The sequence below is a fragment of the Cydia pomonella genome, chromosome 4, assembly GCF_033807575.1.
Source record: "Cydia pomonella isolate Wapato2018A chromosome 4, ilCydPomo1, whole genome shotgun sequence".
NCBI classification, from domain to species: Eukaryota; Metazoa; Arthropoda; class Insecta; order Lepidoptera; family Tortricidae; genus Cydia; species Cydia pomonella.
The window spans coordinates 15,139,638-15,158,830 of NC_084706.1; the positions used below are offsets into that span (position 1 = coordinate 15,139,638).

General features: G+C 36.9%; 1 protein-coding gene across 1 annotated transcript; it reads right to left on the bottom strand.

Annotated features, from left to right (window-relative positions):
- Positions 1-1,916: 1,916 nt before the first annotated feature.
- Positions 1,917-5,491, bottom strand: LOC133517411 (uncharacterized protein K02A2.6-like). Its single transcript, XM_061850726.1, has one exon. It carries the CDS (start codon positions 5,352-5,354, stop codon positions 1,917-1,919), a length of 3,438 nt encoding a protein of 1,145 aa, XP_061706710.1. The 5' UTR covers positions 5,355-5,491.
- Between the last annotated feature and the right edge of the window lie 13,702 nt (positions 5,492-19,193).

Sequence of the window (19,193 nt, forward strand, 5' to 3'; positions counted from 1 at the left end):
CCCGCGTGGTACGCTCTGGCGGCCGAAACCTACAAGAAGAGACTGCGTGCGCAGGAGAATGCGGCCCTGCGCACCATTTTGAAAGCCCCCCGTTACGTGCGCAACGCGCACATACACAGAGGACTAAAATGGCGAAGCCTGGACGCCTTCGTGAGCCACCTGTCAACAAGAATGTTCGAGCGCGCCGACCATTCACGCCACCAACACCTACAGGGCATCGCGCCGCTACACGCCCGCCCGCCGGACAGCCGCCGCTCGCGCCAACTCCCCAGGGAACTGGTGCGAGACCCATCGCCTGACTGATTTTGAAGGGACCGCAAGCCGCAAGCGCAGTCAGGTCGTAGAAGTGACCACAACGCCATGACAGGCCAGCACAAGTGGCCAGCCAGCCATGGAGCATGAAGCCGCCAATGAAAAGACCCGCCCGTAGTCACGGGCGGCGATTTGCTACCGCCAAAAAGCCAAGAAAGGCTGGAAAGGCATCTCATATCTCCAGAAGGGAGATATGAAAGAAAGAAGGACAGCGGCGGCCAGTCGATGTTTCGAGCCCGCGCTGGAAACAACGGCTGCTCAGCCCGGTGTGGCGGCGTGCGTTCTCGCGTTGGTCCCGGGCTTCCCGTAGGGCCGAGTCCTGAATAGACCGCGCGTGTTCTCGCGTAGATAGCCGCAGGACTCTTCCTTCCTTTCCCCCCGTAGTATAGCTTTCCATGGCCGCGCGTGTTCTCGCGTAGTTAGCCGGGAAGGTTATCCCCAGTGCCCCGATTCCGCTAAACCTGAATAGGCCGCGCGTGTTCTCGCGTAGATAGCCGGAGGTTTATTCCTGACCCCGTTCCCCGGGGAACATTCCGATCTCCCGCCGTACCCAGGGCCATCGGGCCGATCGCGTAACGCCGGTTCTATTTAATGATATCCGTGTATGTATAGCTTGCTAGTTAAGTATAAGGTTCTTGATAATAATAAAGGGCGCGAAAGACGCCATTTAGCTAAGTGAAACCTGTGTTTGCTATCAGCTTATCCTCCATGCCCTGAGTTAGCCTGGAAACCTTCACTAAGCCCCTCAGGCTGAAGGATATGTATGGTTCGCCCTCAGCGACAACCATCACAAAGGTAAATAAAATGAGTACATAATCACGGTTCTGACAAAGTGTACTATTTTGATTTATATGTATAATAATTTTAACATAGCTTTAGTCACTCCCATGACTACAAAAAATCTAATGACAGCTCATACGTTGAATATAAAGGCTGAAGAGCGTGACAAAGAATTGGATACACATCATACATACATACACGTGTGGGATGCGTAGTATCGCAGTATTTCACCACCTTATTCACTTACTTGATATAGGTACTGGTTCCGGGTATAGAAAGCAGCCGGCCGCCCCTGCGCCCGCGCAGTGCCCCGACACAACTCTGACAACAACATAGTTGCTCTTCTAAAAAAAACTTTAATAAGGCCAGTCGTAAAGATAATATTCTACCGTTTACCGCATGTTTATATTACCACGCGCGGCGGTGACACAAAACTGATTACAAAATGTATGTTGTTTAAAATTATATAAAATAGTTATATATCCATACAATTTTTGAACAGTGCTATAGAAAAGGGATAAGTGAAAGGGATATTTGATATAACTTCTTGCAAAAACACTTCATATCTAAAAAAAATCAAAAAATCCGGGGAAGTCAGTGTGACACGGTCTGTGTAGTGAACTTAAAACTTTTTTTATACATATTTCTAATCCTCTTAGGACGATACATTTAGGTTGACATAAAACTAGAGGTCAATTGCTAAGTATATTGATATAGACTTTACTAATTTTGCTATATGATATATGCTATTCTTAACTTTCACAAAAAGCATAAGAATAAGAATAACTGTAGTGTTTGGGAGCGAATGATACGACCGGCTTGCTTCAGAACTGGTTTATTTCCACGATCGACGAATTTGAATTTTTTTGTAATATGCATTTTAACATCTTCTTACACAATTTTACATATATCTCGGCTTGGCCGTTGCTGCAAGCATGATAGATAGGAGAAGTTAGATGTTTTATGCCATTAGACCGACAGAACTTTTTAAATTCCTCGTTACTAATCTTTGGATCGTTATCCGATACAATTAATAACGGATACCCAAACACGTAGAATAACATGGCTAATTTACTAACTAGTGTCTTGGTGGATAAATCATTCATATATATGCATTCTACCCACTTACTATAGCTATCTACTACAATAAGAAATACTTTCTGATCATATTGAGCGTAATCGATGTGTATGCGCTCCCACGGACCAGACGCACGCGGCCAGGGGCGGAACTCTGCGCGCGCGGGCGCGGCGCGTAGTGCGCTGCACGTACTACATGAGAGAACCATGCGTTCGATTTCCGAATCGATACCCGGGAACCAAAACTTACTCCGTGCTAAATTTTTAGTTTTTACTACGCCGAAATGACCCTTATGTAACTCCCTAATCAATTGTTCCCGATATATTTGTGGGATAACAATCCTATGTCCGCGTAAAACACAGCCGTCCTCCACGTCCAAATCATTTTTACAATTATAATATGGTAAAATATTTTTACACTTTATCTTACGTGGCCATCCGAAACGAATGTATTTAGATACCGTCCGCAGTACCTTATCTTTCAATGTAGCCTCCTTAATATCATCGAACAGAACGGGCAGTGTACTGTCTGTAATGAAATTAAGATATGATCCGCCCGTGCAAATGTCCTGTTCGCTATCTGTGTCAATGGGTGACCTTGAAAAGTAGTCCGCTATGGCATTCTTTTCACTTGTTATATATTGGATTTTATAATTGTATGCGGACAGGAAAATTGCATATCGCTGTAACCGCGAAGCCGCCATAATGGGAATCCCATTTTTTTTTCCAAATATGGCTAACAAGGGTTGATGGTCAGTCCTAAGAACAAAAGGTATGTCACGACCATATAGGTATTGGTGGAAATGCCTAACACCGAACACTATTGCCGCGGCCTCTTTATTGATCTGGCTATAGTTTTTTTCACTCGCAGATAAAGACCTTGAGGCAAATGCGAGCGGTCTCTCTTGACCCTCGTCGCCTTGCGCTAGCCAAGCGCCGAGGCCCCCGGGGCCCGCGTCAACTGTGAGTACCAGACGTGCAGCGGGATCAAAATGAGTCAGTACCCTATCAGAAGCTAGTTCTCGCTTTATCGTTTTAAAGGAATTTTCGTGCCTATCATTCCATACCCAGGGAACGTCTTTACGAAGCAACTCGTGCAACGGACTCAGTGTGGATGCGGCGCTAGGAATAAAATTACGATAGTAATTTATAGCTCCCAGGAACCTTTGTACATCCATTACATTTTTAGGGGTAGGTGCCCCTAAAATTGCTTCTGTCTTTTTAGGACACGTTCTAATGCCATGCCTGTCGATGACGTAACCTAGGTATGTAACACTTGGGCGGAAAAATTCGCATTTGTCTTTTTTTAGCCGTAGGCCAGCGTCCCGTAGTCTATGAAGTACCTCACGCAATCTAGACATGTGTTGTTCCCTAGTACTACCTGTGACGCAAACATCGTCAATCCAACAGGACACGCCTTCGATACCGGCTAACAACGTCTCCATCGTCCTTTGGAAAATGGCCGGCGCATTGGCCAAACCATAGACGAGGCGGGTGTACTTAAATAGCCCCCTTGACGTATTTATGGTAGTAAGCTCCTGAGATTTATCCTCGATAGGAAACTGGTTGTATGCGTCACTAAGATCAATCTTAGTATAAGATTGGCCTCCTCCTATTTTCGCGAAAACTTCCTCAATTCGCGGCATTGGATACCTATCCACATGCATGTCCTTATTCAAGGTTACCGAATAATCTCCTGCTATACGCACTTTACCGTTTGATTTTAAAACGGGAACTATAGGCGTAGCGTAGTTTGAAACATTTACCGGTACCAAAATACCTAACTTGACTAACCGTTCAATTTCTTCTTCTACTTTACTTTTTATAGCAAAAGGTACAGTTCGGGCTTTAAAAAACTTAGGTTCGGTATTTTCCTTAAGACTTAACTTTATTTTAAATTTATTGAATGTGCCTAAACCATCCTCCCATAATTCGGCATACTCATTAATCAAATTTTTCATATCGGTTTCATCATTATGCACCGACAGCTTATTTGTCTGTATTGGACGCAATTCAAATCCAAATTTGAACATAAAATCACGACCTAAAAGCGGTGGCCCTCCGTTCTCAACAACGTAAATGTTAATCTGATTTATAATACCTTTATAGCTAATATCAACTGTAAAATAACCCAAGGGCGTGATTTTGTGTCCATTATACACACATAATTTTATATATGTCTTAATTAGAGGTTGTTTTGAAAATTGAGCCATATACATTTTTTTTGAAATTACAGAAAGCCCAGAACCGGAATCGAGTTCCATACTAACTTCTTTATTATTTATGTTTACACGCAAAATAATAGGAGCATAATTTTCATACCTTAGATTAAAGAGTTCACATTCCTTACAGTCTTGACATGTAGTATCCGAATCTTGTCCTTGAGTTTCCACACAATTAACCCGAACTTTACACACTTTCTTTAAATGCCCTTTTTCACCACACTTCTGGCAACGCAAACTTTTATAGCGACACTTATCACTATTATGATTTTTCATTCCACATACGAAACAACGAGGAACATCGCTATCGCGCTGATATTTCGAACTGGAGCCCGAGGTTGCGCGGCCGGGCGCGCGGCGGTCGGGCCCGTCGCTCGACCTCCCGTCGCTGCCTACCCGAAACACCGGCTCCTGCTTCACTGTCACATCAGCGCCAGATGTATCCACCTTTTTTGCCTCGCGTGCGCACTCAGCCTTCTCCGCAATTTCCAGTGCCTTTGCGAAGGTCAAACTTTTACAATCTTGCTCAAATAACTTGTCCCTTTCGTGGCCCATGCCCAACCCGAGGACGAAACGGTCCAGCAGAACCATCTCTAAGGCGGAACCGAATTCGCAGTAGCATGCGAGACCCCTTAATCGCGCCGCCCAGTCACCTAGGGTTTCACCAGGACTTCTTGTAGCACCGTAGAATTTTGCCTTCTCGACGAACGAGCACTGCTTAGGTTTAAAATGCTTATCGAGTACGTCAACCAATTCTTTGTACGTTTTCTTTTCAATGTCATCTGGATATACGAGATTACGTAACAGCCGGTACGACTCATCCGAAAAGTATGTTAACAGCACTGCACTTTTATTGTCATCCTCGATGGAATTCAAAAGCAGGAATTTTGTTAACTTCCCCTTAAAAATCAACCAATCGCCCGTTTTGTGGTCGAAAACCGATAATTTGCCTAGAAACGACATATTTTTTTTTTTTTTAACTCGCGGGTAACTTCACAAATCCCAACTCGTCAGCCAATGTAGTGTTTGGGAGCGAATGATACGACCGGCTTGCTTCAGAACTGGTTTATTACTGTCTTACATACTTGCATACATGACAATAACCTAAATACAACTCGGCTCGCCGCAAAGAACAAGGACATAATTTACTCGATGACACCTAAGTGGTTAAAAAACTGAAAAAACACCTATTACAGTAAATGGATTTTAAATAGTCAGTTTTAGATTTACATCGATAAACATAACATACATATTAATTCAATTAATGATTAGAATGATTTGTCGTCATGAAAAGGTATCTAACAACACGAAGCGTCTGAAGCTCTATTCAAACTTACAAAATGGAAAATTGTTTTGAATTTTATTAAACGTAAGAAATCAAAATCAGTCTGTGAGTAATCTGTGACATCAATAGAAATCAAGATTTTTTTATTTGAATGTGAATCCAGCTTCTGTAGCTAAAATGATCACTGAATACTCTTATACAATCACTAAAATCGTCTTGAAAACATGCCGGTTCTGAAGGTTATACATCTTAATCACATTTGGTATAAGTCTAACAATTTACGAGTTCATAGGTAGTGTAGTACCTGAACAACATTCTTACGTTAAGTACTTTAATCTTCTGCACCATCGGTAGCCAAAATCCGGAGGTGATATTTCAATTCAAACATTTAAGTGCTTCGCAACACAGACCGACCTCCCACGCAATACTTACTCCTACATTCCTTAAATACAGAGCGTAATTTTGAAACTGCTTCTTTGTATTCGGAATATTAGACATTCATTAGATTATTAACAATAAATTACTAACAGATTATACATTCCTATTTATATATAAATTAAATTACAAAGCGTAGGTAACTCTAGCCGTTAGTTCATTGATAGTAAAATGGGATTCAAAATGTTAACTAAGTAATTATAAAATGATTCCCAGTTAGTGTCAAAATTGTGTATTTTGTACTTAGATAAAAAGTAGATTTAAACGCCCAGTCGTTACGTTCATTACATATACGTTCGGCACGTATTAAATATTCTCGGAAGCAATATATATAACTTTGAAAACGTGCTTTTCATACACGTAGATGATGGTTTAGCTGGAATTTTTTTGACACTTTTAATAAAACTTTCAGACATCTTTTACCACCAATCCACTTGAGCAGGCAACTGTCGGGACCAGGAGAACGTTCTATGTTACATTTGTACGCACCCTTTGGCGCATGCGAGAGACTGTCCCTTCTAAAAGTAAAAACTACACATAATCAGTATCTAGCCCCCTAGCGACACATAATCAGGAATTAATCATGGCGATGTAACATATATTTCATAAGATAAGATAAGATAATTTATTCCATAACAATTTTACAATCATGTCGGAAATATATTCAACCTATAAGTACTAAAATGAATCACGATTCTATAAATAACATGCAGTCGTATAAATGTCATAAAAAATGTGAACACTTTGAAAAATAAATTAAAGATTACAAATATAGTCGTTAACATCGTAATAACAATAACATTTACTAATTAAATGGTCCCTTAGCGTGCATTAAAATTTATCTATATTATTCATTAATTTTAGTTCTGTGGGGAGACAGTTATACAATTTTATTGCTTGATATCGCACACAATGGTGAACAACTTTCAATTTAGGCGCTATCAAGATGTCCAAGTCCTTCCTGCGTGTGTTCATTCTAGAGATTCTTTCTTCCTCGGTCTCGTATCTCTCTAAATATTTCACGACTCCAGTTAGTAAGACTAGAATATACAGACTGTTAGAATTTTGAGCCGGACAAAGTGTTCCCTACACGACTGCCACCACGGGATACGGACCATGATTTTGATGGCACGTTTTTGGGCAACAAATGCTTTATTTATATTGTATTTGTAGCTTTGACCCCAAAACTTAATGCTAATCTATCGCAATCGAGACTCTACCAATGCATAATATACTGACGTTAGTTGCTTTAAAGTAACTTCATCGCGTAAGCTTCTCAGTGCATAGCAAGCGGAGCTGATGTTATTTTCCAGCGACTTAAGTTCTTCTCTCCAGTTAAGATCTCTATCTAAATGTATACCAAGGAATTTAACACAATCTTCAGTGGCCACATCAGAACCATCCAAGTTAACGTGTAGGGACTCTCTATTCCTGGACGTTGTTCTAAATAGCATGGCTTTTGTTTTATTCATGTTTAAGATTAGGTTATTGCTATTGAACCACGATTGAAACTTTCTAAGGAGTGCATTTACTTTATTGTTCAGTTCTGCTGTATTAGTTGAGGCAACTATTGCGTTTGTGTCATCTGCAAAAACGACTATTCCAACATCGCTAAAATGTTTACTAATGCAATCAACCAAATCATTGACAAATATTACAAACAGAATAGGTCCCAGAATAGAACCCTGCGGCACCCCTTTATTAATTTTAACTAACCTGGAACGGTATACCTTTTGGCACCCATCTGCTATCGATTTCATTTCTATTAGCATTTTCCTGTCTAACAAGTATGACGTGAGAAGTTTTAATACCTTCACACAGTAACTCAGCTTGTACAATAGTATATCATGATCAACCGTATCGAATGCAGACGTCAGATCAAGAAACACACCAGCAACCTTGAGTTTATTATTTAAGTTAACAACCACATCATCAATAAGCCTCTCAATTGCATCACTAGTACCTATATTCTTTTGGTAGCCATATTGTCTTTCGTTAATAACTGTATTACACTCCAAATGCTTAACAAGTCTAACTTTAATTAATGTTTCAAATATTTTTACCTAAATACATTGTTTACCTAAAAATGTGAAAATGATATGCACGATAATCCGCACAGTAAACAATTACTGTAGTTATAAGGTTTATTCGTTGCGTTGAGTTAAGAATATTTGCATATTATTCGGTTCTTCGGGATGCCGGGGGCGTAGTTTGCGCGGTAGTTCGTCTCCGCCCGGGTAACGAACTAGATTACGACGTTGTGCGGTTTAATTTGATTTGTCAGTGTTATTTGCTATTTGAAGACATTTTATGCGCGTGGTTCAAATAATAAGCTGCAGATAATATTAGGCTTGGAGGAGTTGTAGGTAATGTAGGTTCCCAGTTATGTGTTGCGTAAAGGTAACATTCAGCAGTGTCGAAAGATATACCTACCTAGTCTAGCCATAAAATCTATAAATCCGTTAACTGTAAATAACAATTACGTATTAATACTTATTGAAATAATTTTGCATTTTTATATTCAATGCAGAAACTACTAATTACAATTAAAAAAATCCTAATGATTACTGTCACAAAGTAATATTTTAAATTTTTACTTGGTCCTGTTCGGATGAGTGGGGTAATCACGGACATTGGGTAATTCCGGACACTAGAGTATCTAACGTCATACCGCCACAACAGCCATCTTTAGTTCATGTGAAAACAGGCCGCGCACGTGTGCGAAATTAAGTTTTTTTTTAGATTTTGTTGCTATTTAAGAAATTATGTTGTGTAATATATGATGTCGTGTCTCCGTATTTATATATACAATAACGTTAATGTTGTTTTGGCTAAGGATTATTACAATATTAGTTTTATTTTATTACATAACACATATACATAATTTTCATTTATTGTGCAATAATCCATTTTTTGTATGAAAGGTAAAATGAATTCGTCGTGCCTAAATTATATGAGAATTATATATTATTTTGGGTATCTATTGTTTCCCATAAAGTTTTAAGTCATAATTTACTGTTTATCCGCATTTTCATTAGCCATAATTTGGTTTCTCAGAAACGCGTAACTAATAACGCGTAATCTATAGGATAACCTAAGGATTCTTCCTGAAAAGTTAACGATTTCAGAGTTATGATTAATGATAGTATGACGAAGATTGCGCCGTACAGGCAAACAAGAATGTGACCACGAGTGAACCGTGCAAAAATGTCATTTTATTATTTTAAGTAAAGTTTTTTCTTTTGATTTTCAGTTTAGTTAGTTCAGTTTTAATTGTTTCTCTTATTAAAAGGTTATGCCTTTGTCTTGGACTTTAAGCACGAATATTAGAGCTCAGTATGATAGCTCTTTATTATATCATGATTGGATAAAATAAGTAAGTACAACTATGCCACTGGATGACGAAACTAATGTGGTTAAAAGGTCTTACTCGTATTTTATTTTGGAATTATTTTTTGTAGCGGGGCAATGCGTCCAGCCTTCTGGGCACCCTACCGTGCTACCAGGATTTAGGGAAAATTTATTTAATTTATAAACATCTACAGGATTTTCTACTAGTCATTGTACAGTAGGGCTAAGATGGTCGGCTTTTTATTATTTATCACCATGTCTGTCGCGTTCTATCAAGAACGTAAGTTCGAAAGTGACGCATGGCATGACAGGTGATAAAAATGCGACCATGATACCGCTGCTGACGTAGTCTAAAAATATATAGAAACTTGATTGCGAGGATGTTTTAGTGTTCCGTATCAAAAAGGTACAAAAGGAACCCTTATGGCGCGACTCTGTCCGTCTGTCTGTCTGTCACATCTCTAAATATCTCGAGAACCACTTAAGCAATGAAAGTGAAAGTTTTCTTTATTATTAACTTTGGAAAATGACCAATATGAAGAGGGGGCAAAATATCAAAGTGACTATCGGTCAAGTGGGGTATCATTTGAAAGAGCTTAAATTTTACATCCCAAAATATTTTTTTATTTCTTTTTCATAATGAAAAAAAAATGACTTCTGAAGAAATAAGAAAAAGTTTTATAAAATACCATTCTCCTTTATCTCCGAAGTTAACTGAAGAAAAATTATGAAAATTTTACATAATATTAACATTACTATAAATTTTACAGGAAAAATATAATCACACCTCTATCTTGGTACATTTTTTTGAATTAATAAAATACATTTCCGAATGCAGTATGCAATTTGACCAACTTTACGTGTGTTTATTACACTTGAAATTTCTATGAGATTACATGAAATACACCTATTTTTCCAATAAATTGGCATAAAAACAAACATAAAAATAACAAAGTAAATAATTTCACGTACACCAATTAGGATGCCACTCAGCATAAGTCGCGTCTCTTAGACGCGGCACTGGTGTTCAGGGCACCCAGAATTAAAAACTAAAACTTAAAACTAAAATAGAGCAGAATAGCAAGAGAACAGGAACAGAACATGTGTAAGAAAGGAAGAGAGAGAGACAGTTAAAAAACAACAAGACCAACATACGTGCACATCGCGCAAATTAGTTAGAGAATTTGCCGATAGATGGCGCTGTACACAATTATACTTAGTATAAGCAAAGAGAGTTTGAAATAGAGGTGGATTGTCAAAGAGAATATTGTAGCCAGAGCAACTTTACTGCCATCTTTCGACACAAGATTACAACTTGAAATTAAAATTTAGCCTTATTACATGATGTCAATAAACAAACATTTTTTTAATGCAAAACTCATTTATAACTTGATTTTGAACTCTTTAAGTTCTCCCTTTCCGTTGACAGTGTTGACACTCGTTAATAAGTTTGCCCATACCTCCCTTATTGCACAATATACTATTACGTATACTCGTACTAATATAATCCCAACGCTGAACAAATCGCTAGAAATGTAAACCGATATTTTCAAACTAATCTAGTCATTTACTCCCGCCCGCGTCAGCTAAGTAGCTGCTTGTCATCGCAAAGAAACTGTTTCGAAACAAGCTACCAATTAGATAAAATTATATAACTTTAGTTTACGTCTAGAATGATTTTCTTCTTATATTTAATCCTTGACTTCATGAAAGTAAGTGCAGACTGGAGACGTATTCCAGATACCTTTACTGTAACTTAAAATTTTAGAAATAGTTATTATTAGTATTAGTGACCTATCTGAAACTCGCAGGGTTCTTTAAATGTATTAAAACTGAAAATAATGCATTTTTCTTTCATTTTTAGGGTTCCGTACCCAAAGGGTCAAACGGGACCCTATTACTGAGACTTCGCTGTCCGTCCGTCCGTCCGTCTGTCACCAGGCTGTATCTCATGAACCGTGATAGCTAGACAGTTGAAATTTTCACAGATGATGTATTCCTGTTGCCGCTATAACAACAAATACTAAAAACAGAATAAAATAAATATTTAAGGGGGGCTCCCATACAACAAACATAATTTTTTGCAGTTTTTATAAATAATGGTACGGAACCCTTCGTGCGCGAGTCCAACTCGCACTTGCCCGGTTTTTTTTTATCTCCAGTCTTACTTATCTATAAAAATCACTATAACGATTTAACTCATTGGACAAATACATATTTAACTATACTGTAAAGGTTTGCCACCTTTACAGCTTTCTTAGTCGACGAACGGTGACTGGCCATTGAGGTATAGTACTAAAGTCGGCATCTGTAACAAAATGTTTCCATATCTCAATGAAGTGCCGGCACTTCATTGCGTTTAGCATGTCTCCGACTACTGGCAAGTGTGGCATCTTGCCAGTAGTCATGCATTTAAAAAGAAAAATATATATATATTAAAAATGTATTCTAATAATATCAAGAAACATAATCAAAGCGATATAATAACAACAAGAATGGGCTAATATCCCCCAAGAACGCATAAGAAACTTAATAAACAGTATGCCCAATCATTTAGAAGCTGTAATAAGAGCCCGAGGAGGCAATAGCAATACGAAGTATTAATAGGTTTTTATTTTTATTTTTTTGTTTTGTGTGTGAGGTACCACTGTTAATTTTTTACCTATGATTAATTGATATCGTGTTTACTATGTAATTTAAATAAACATGTGAATATATCATTTCTAACTTAACTGGTAGGATGCTCAGATCAAACTAAATCTTAAATCACAATACCAGTGTCTGCATAACACGCTGTTGAAAATTCAAGTGTCTCGTCATGACCGCAAACATGACAGTTACAGCTCCTTTGAACCACTGCACCTTATTGCAAATCCATCCATTCAAATACTTAACAAATTTTGAAGAAGACTTTTATTGATGAACGCTATTAACCTTAAGCTGGCGTACTCGTAGTAACAACATAACATCGATATATAATGAACCAATTATGAGATATATGATATTTATTTTCCAACAGAAATTAAATTTTATGAAGTTTTTTTTTATGGGAGAAACGCGATCATTATAGACTATTTGGTTAGGCAATCACTGTTTACAAATATTGTTCAGTACCCCTAGTGTAAATATTTTCGACAGCGAAACGTGACGTACGCGTTTGCGTTAAGTGTCATTTTCTATGAGATTTTTGACTTTCCAAAACGTCCCGCTTGGCGCGCTGTTCAAAAACCCATACAAAATGAGACTTAACGCAAACGCGTATGTCACGTTTCGCTATCGACAAAATTTACACTAGGGGTACTGTTGATTTAGTAGAATTTGGTACCTACTTCTCGCCTACCAGGCTAACGTTTAGATCACACGAACACAAACAACTAGTGGGAGTCGGTTGCTGTATACATTCGAAACCTACGGTTACACTTCACAGCTTTCCGTCTGTAGGTAATGCACATTTTTAAAATTAATTCCTCCATTCATAAAACTTCAAAATACTTTGTTGAATTTTATCTACCAGACGAATAAAAATGTTAACATTCTCAAGCTTGTTCAAATTTATAACATATTTTAGCGCTGCCTCCAGAATCCGACGTGAACCCGAGAGAGCCGACGAATGTTTGCCAACTTACGGAACTCGACACTAATTTGTCAACCCCCATTAAGTTATCTTCCCCGCGTTCCGAGAGATTTTAATTATCATCGTCTCTCTCACTGAATTGTTTTGTAGTTGTATAAAGATTTTTCATGTCCCGACTTATAACGTAGGAGCGGACAGAGTTACGACGCTGTGTATTCTTCTGTCAAATCATTATTAGCTGTTATTAGCGCATGAATTTCATAATTTATATGCACAAGCTACTCGCGCTCGTAGCTTCCTCTGCCTACGACATGTGTGTGCGTGGCGGCGTTGTCCGAGCTTAGTAGCAAAAAAGTGAAGTGGTAGTTCTAAAATCATTAAACAATATATATATATGTAATAGTTACCAACTTGATAAAACTCAGTTTCATGCTTAATTATTAATTTACAAGTTCAATGGCATTTTAGAATAGGTACTTTCATACAGGTCAATTCGCCTACAAACCTATTGTAATAATCTCAATGTCCAGCAAGCTGCAAAATTGTATGCACACATTATCAATTCAATTCATTCATAAAGTGGACATGAACTTTTGCAGCTAAATGTACCTTCTACACTCACTACACCATTTTCCTTCACTTATTTTATTTGTATCTAACAAGCTATGGGTAAACTTGGTCTGAAATAAATGATTTATTTATTTATCTTAACTATTATTCGGTAATTACCTACTTTCCTCTTTACATTGTGGGCAGGTTGTTCTAAAGTAGGAGCAAGACAGAATAAATATGCATTGGAGCACAGAAATAGTAATATTCCATGCATTGCAGCTACCAAGTATGTGAAAATAGTACATTTCGATGCTAGTGCGGAAGTAGTTACTTCGCGAGTACCGAGATTATTCGGAACGAGTGAAGAATGACATTTCCGCACGTGTATCTAACGACGTCTTTTAATACAATTGCGAAAAAATAAGAAAAACAACAAGTATTTTTTATGCATGTTCTATCGATAAGACAGAAACAGTTGTAAATATAAAACATTGTACTATTATTACATAAGTATAGTTATTCACGATTATTTGTGTATCTTATATTTAAATTGTATAAAAATAATATCGAATGTTGCCTTTGGAAACTTAAAACATGCTTGCAGTAAGAAAAAACGCCTCTTCTTTGACAGGCGTTGTGGCAACTATTCCGTTCCATTCAGACAACGTATTAAGAACGGTTTTTCAATATTCAATATTAAAAAATAGGCGTGTTATAATAATGACGAGGTAAGTAATAAAATATGAAATCTGTATATTTTTATTATTATTACATTAACAGTAGGTTTTTATGTTCATTACGACTTTTAAAGGAAACAAACATTAACTCATCAATAAGTTATAATGAATTGGAACAAGTATAAATTTGAAAAATTGGAAAAGTGAAAACCAACTTTCCGCACGCTATACAGCTACGTAATGTAGCACTTTTTGAGCTTTTATCTACACATACATCATAAACCCTCTATGATGCCTTCAAAATCTGTTTTGTTTAATAAACTGTTTTGTTTAATAAACTGTTTTGTTACAACAAATTTCTTATCTAAGATAATGTTGTAATTGCTTCATAACTACATAAAATCGATTTGGTTATGACATTCAAATTTGGAACATCTCTGAAAAAAAAGCCATCCGATTTGACCTCTATTCTAATATCAGTCGAGAACGAGATGCCTTTTTGTTCGAAATGAAATGTCAATTGCATACAATTTTGACATATCTCGGATGTTAGTTTGTATCGAATTATATGGAAATTGGCCCCCGACTCTAGTTTGTCTCTGAATAATAAAAAACTACGAATGCGTGACATGCGTGAAAAAAGTTTTCATTTACAGCCATTGGACGTACAGTTTATCTTTTAATTAGTTTTAAGTATAAATTTAATGTTTTGTTGTTTTTAAAGTAACTATAGCAAAAATTTCGTGTGTTTTTAAAGTTCGTTCGTTCGTTTTTAAAGTAACTATAGTGAAAAATGAGCGATAAAAATATTTCGGTGACGCCACCACATAACCGCGAGTTCCGCCAAGAGAGCAACGATGCCTCAACGTTGGCTGTAATTTGGGTTAGTGAATATATCATAGAAAGTTTATAATATGTGTGTAGATAAAATAGTGTATGTAACTATACATAATCAGGCATTAAAATACTCGTGTGATCCTTTTAAGAAACTTACTTCGTTCGTTTCTTAAACCCACACTCGTGTATTTTAATGCCTTTTATTATGTAGCAGTCACATTAACTACTATTACCGTCACGAAACTTACTTTGTTTTTTTTGGTCCATCTGTTCTGGGGCTGAAAATAGCAGAGGACGAAATGACTTAATTTAAAACGACGTCCTGTCAGCCTAGCCAAATAATTTATAGAAAAAGAAAACTCCAATTATATAATATAACTTAAATAAAAAAAAACCTCTTCACTTTCACCGTATTTGTCTTGTTTTGGTTTTGTGTACAACACAGATAATTATAGGCAGTGATTTCCTTTAAGCAGAAAAAAACCTACACGTCGTTTGGTTGGATAATAAATGATGTGCATAAGTGGTTGGACAAAGTACTTAATTTAGATAAACTATCGACCTTTTATACCGTGTTTTTTTTTTACTAATATTCCCTAAAATTTATCAATAATTTATGGGATAAAAGTGAACAGACCGAAATCTTCAAATTATCATTATCTAATTTGCTGTAGGTACTTTAAGTTTTTTTTAGGGTTCCGTAGCTAAAACGGCACAAACGGAACCCTCAGTTTTGTCATATCCGTCTGTCTGTCCGTTCATCCGTCCGTGTGTCTAACCGTTGTCCGTATATTTCAATGACATTTGGAATATAGGTGTATTTTGTATTTTTAAAGGCCCCTCCATACATGTAACTAAAATTAAACCTAAATGTGTGACACATAAATTGATAGGTAACTTTTAAAACGGGCATGTAAAAAGTAAGGAAAAAAGCTTAATAAATACTTTCCACGGAATTATTTCGAACAAGAACGACGTTTGGGACTTTGGGTTGACCCATTAATGAGTTCAAAGAACTTATTTTCACGTCAACAGCTGGAACAAGGGTAATTTGCTGCTAAAAAAACAGTGAGAAAATGCGATTTTGCTCACTGAGTGAGACAAAATAACATTCATTTTACCTTTATATTCGAATGTCATTTCAACGTGCGGGGCCTAATACAAGTTCGAAATATTTGGATTCTATTGTCTTTGTCCCTTTCACGTCATTAGCAAAAAGAAAGAGAATAAGTTCATACATAATTCAACGGTATATTGACGATTTATATTAGACCCCCGAAATAAGTCAGACCGCATCGTTCCAAAACACCCTACGAGTAAGGACTCGTTCGCGAACGATTAAGGAATCGTAATAATTAATTAATGAAATAAAAGTTTAAAATTTGTAAAAACACCATATTTTACGTATTTTATTATACAATCAAAACAATGAACTTAAAAAATACGCAATTGTTACGCAAAGTAAATAATTCTACTTTTAACGATCTTTGTCAACTACAGACAAATATGTAGTTGCATCCGCAATTCAGACCGTATCTTACAAAGTTTTTTGTTACAAAAAAAGTTGTCGATTAAACTGTCAATTGATGTTCGTTACTTCATTGTTTCCGTATTATTTTATTGAAATTTCTTTCATTTTGTTTTATTACGGTAATTAAACTTAATTGTTAAAATACCTTAAGAAAACATGAATGAAATAGTGATGAAGACGGATTACATTTTTTCAGGTTGTATTTTTACCTTTCAAATATGTTCACACTGCTGTCGTGAAAATTTTTGTGTACTACATGAGATCAAAGTTATTTATATCTCATGCGCTTTAGAGACCCTTATTGCGCTCAAGATTCTAAATCGCAATCGCAATCGTGAATCTATTATAAAATCTTTCGCTTGCACGGGACTCAAAACAAGCACCCCAAGAAATATCAGACTTTGCTCTCTTGTTGTACAAACAACTATTTCTTATTAAAAAGACGTAGGTGCCGGAAAGATTCGACCTATTGCTGTTTTGGCTTATTATATCGTACGAAGGCACGAAACCCTCCATTAAGCATGGCCCAACACGTATTTGGCCAGCTTTGTTACGTGAATTTTGCTGTATGTGCACTTGGCCGGTTTATGGCCTTAATATATATATTTTTTAATGTTATCTTCTAAACTTAGTAATGGCTCACAAAATACAATATATTCCAGATTATATTAAAATATACCTTATAGTTTTTGAGATAGACGGCTGTGAGCTGTGACATACGGACTGACAGACAGACATGACGAAACTACAGGTAAGGGTTCCGTTTTTGTCATGAAGCCTAAAAAATTGCAATAAATGCATGATAGCCGGCCGAAAAAGTATTCACTCTAGTTTCATAAAAAAATGCGTCAGTTACAATTAACATGCCAAATGGTAACAGCATTGTAGCGCTGCGCTGCAGTGCTATTGCAATTGGAATATTAACTTTAAATACTATTTGCATCGTATTTCCTATATATTTCATCGTAAAGCACATTTAAGCATTTTTAAACAGTTTCAGTGAAACACTTTGAAGTGGAATTTAATATTTAGAATACCTGGAATGGCGCCGGGTTGGTTATATCAGATTAGGCAACAGGTTTGTAGTATGATTTTGTTTATTAACCCTTTTTCTAGTACAGAATATTAAAAAAAAACCATACTAAATATGACGTCATAACTCCTTTTCTTTTTTTTCTTTTTTTTTGGTTCTACGTTTCAAATTGATTCAAATGGCATAAAGATCAATCGTGCCGATTTTCATACATTTAACTCCATTTGCAGCATTTTACTTTTGGGGTGTACCGCTAGGCAGTGTTGGCCGAAACGTTAATAAAAATTGACCATTAACCTTAGTTTATTAAACAATTTGTATAACCAAAACTTTCCTATTATTAGGATGCCTTTCGACCAGAGATGTGCTATGCTTGCTATGCTATGTTTTCATACATTTTAAACGCAGCTACAGCTACGTTTTAAATGTATGAAAACATAGCATACCACAGCATAGCACATCTCTGGTCGAAAGGCATACCCTTAGGTATCTAAAGTTGCTAGCCCACCTCAGCTAGTATTTATCCGGATCCTATTGTGTAGCTTATGGTCCTGAGAGGTAGGCGTTACCCGATATTGAATTTATTTACCCCAGCAAAAAAGCAGATAAATGTACGAAATCAGTTACGTCAAGTAAATATTATATAACGCCGGCGCTGATACGTCCGTGCTAGGAACGTGCCGTTACCAGGAACATCACGATATTACGGGAACTTTCAAAAGGATCTCTCTCTCACTCACTACCAACAGCCACTTGTCTTCATATTTTTATCCCTCTTTGATACAGATTATAATAAACAGGACTATTATTTTTTCTTTCTTTAACTTTTATATAGTTTTTTGGTCTTTCCTGAATAGTTGAGCAACGTGGGTAGGTCTCACAAGACGTACTTACCTGTAATAAAAAAAAATATGTATAAAATATTCACTACATTTACCCGACTTGCAAAATGATCCTAAGTTGACCCGGCAACCAATACCTACCTAAGTAGCTCAGCAGCATACGTAGAACAAAAAACGATGTCTTCCGGACAACCAAAAATCAAGTGATATTTTGTGATTTTAATAAACAAATAATCATCACATCCCTACTATACATTACATACAACATTAAAAGTAACAAAAGACATGTTTCGGATATATTCCTGTGGGAATATTATCATGAATATCAGCAAAGTACGATAATCACATCACTTATCCAAGCCGCTCCCCATTTTTAGTCTACTTGACAGCACTGTTCCGTTTTCACACCAACCCTTTCCCTTGTCGCTCACATTTAGGATAATACAATCACACGCGAGATATGTCGCTTAGAATTAGTCATGCCGGTACAATTTTTCGAATCCATGCCATTTCGCTACCGTGGAATCACATCCCAGAGGACGTTGTGGCATAATATAAGGTGAATGCCACATTAAAAGAGATAAACTGAGCATCTGAGCACGAGGGTGGGCTATTTATTCTGAGTAACGCCTTTTGGGGCACGATGCGGCACATATCGTACTTTTAAGTTTATGTTTAATGTTTA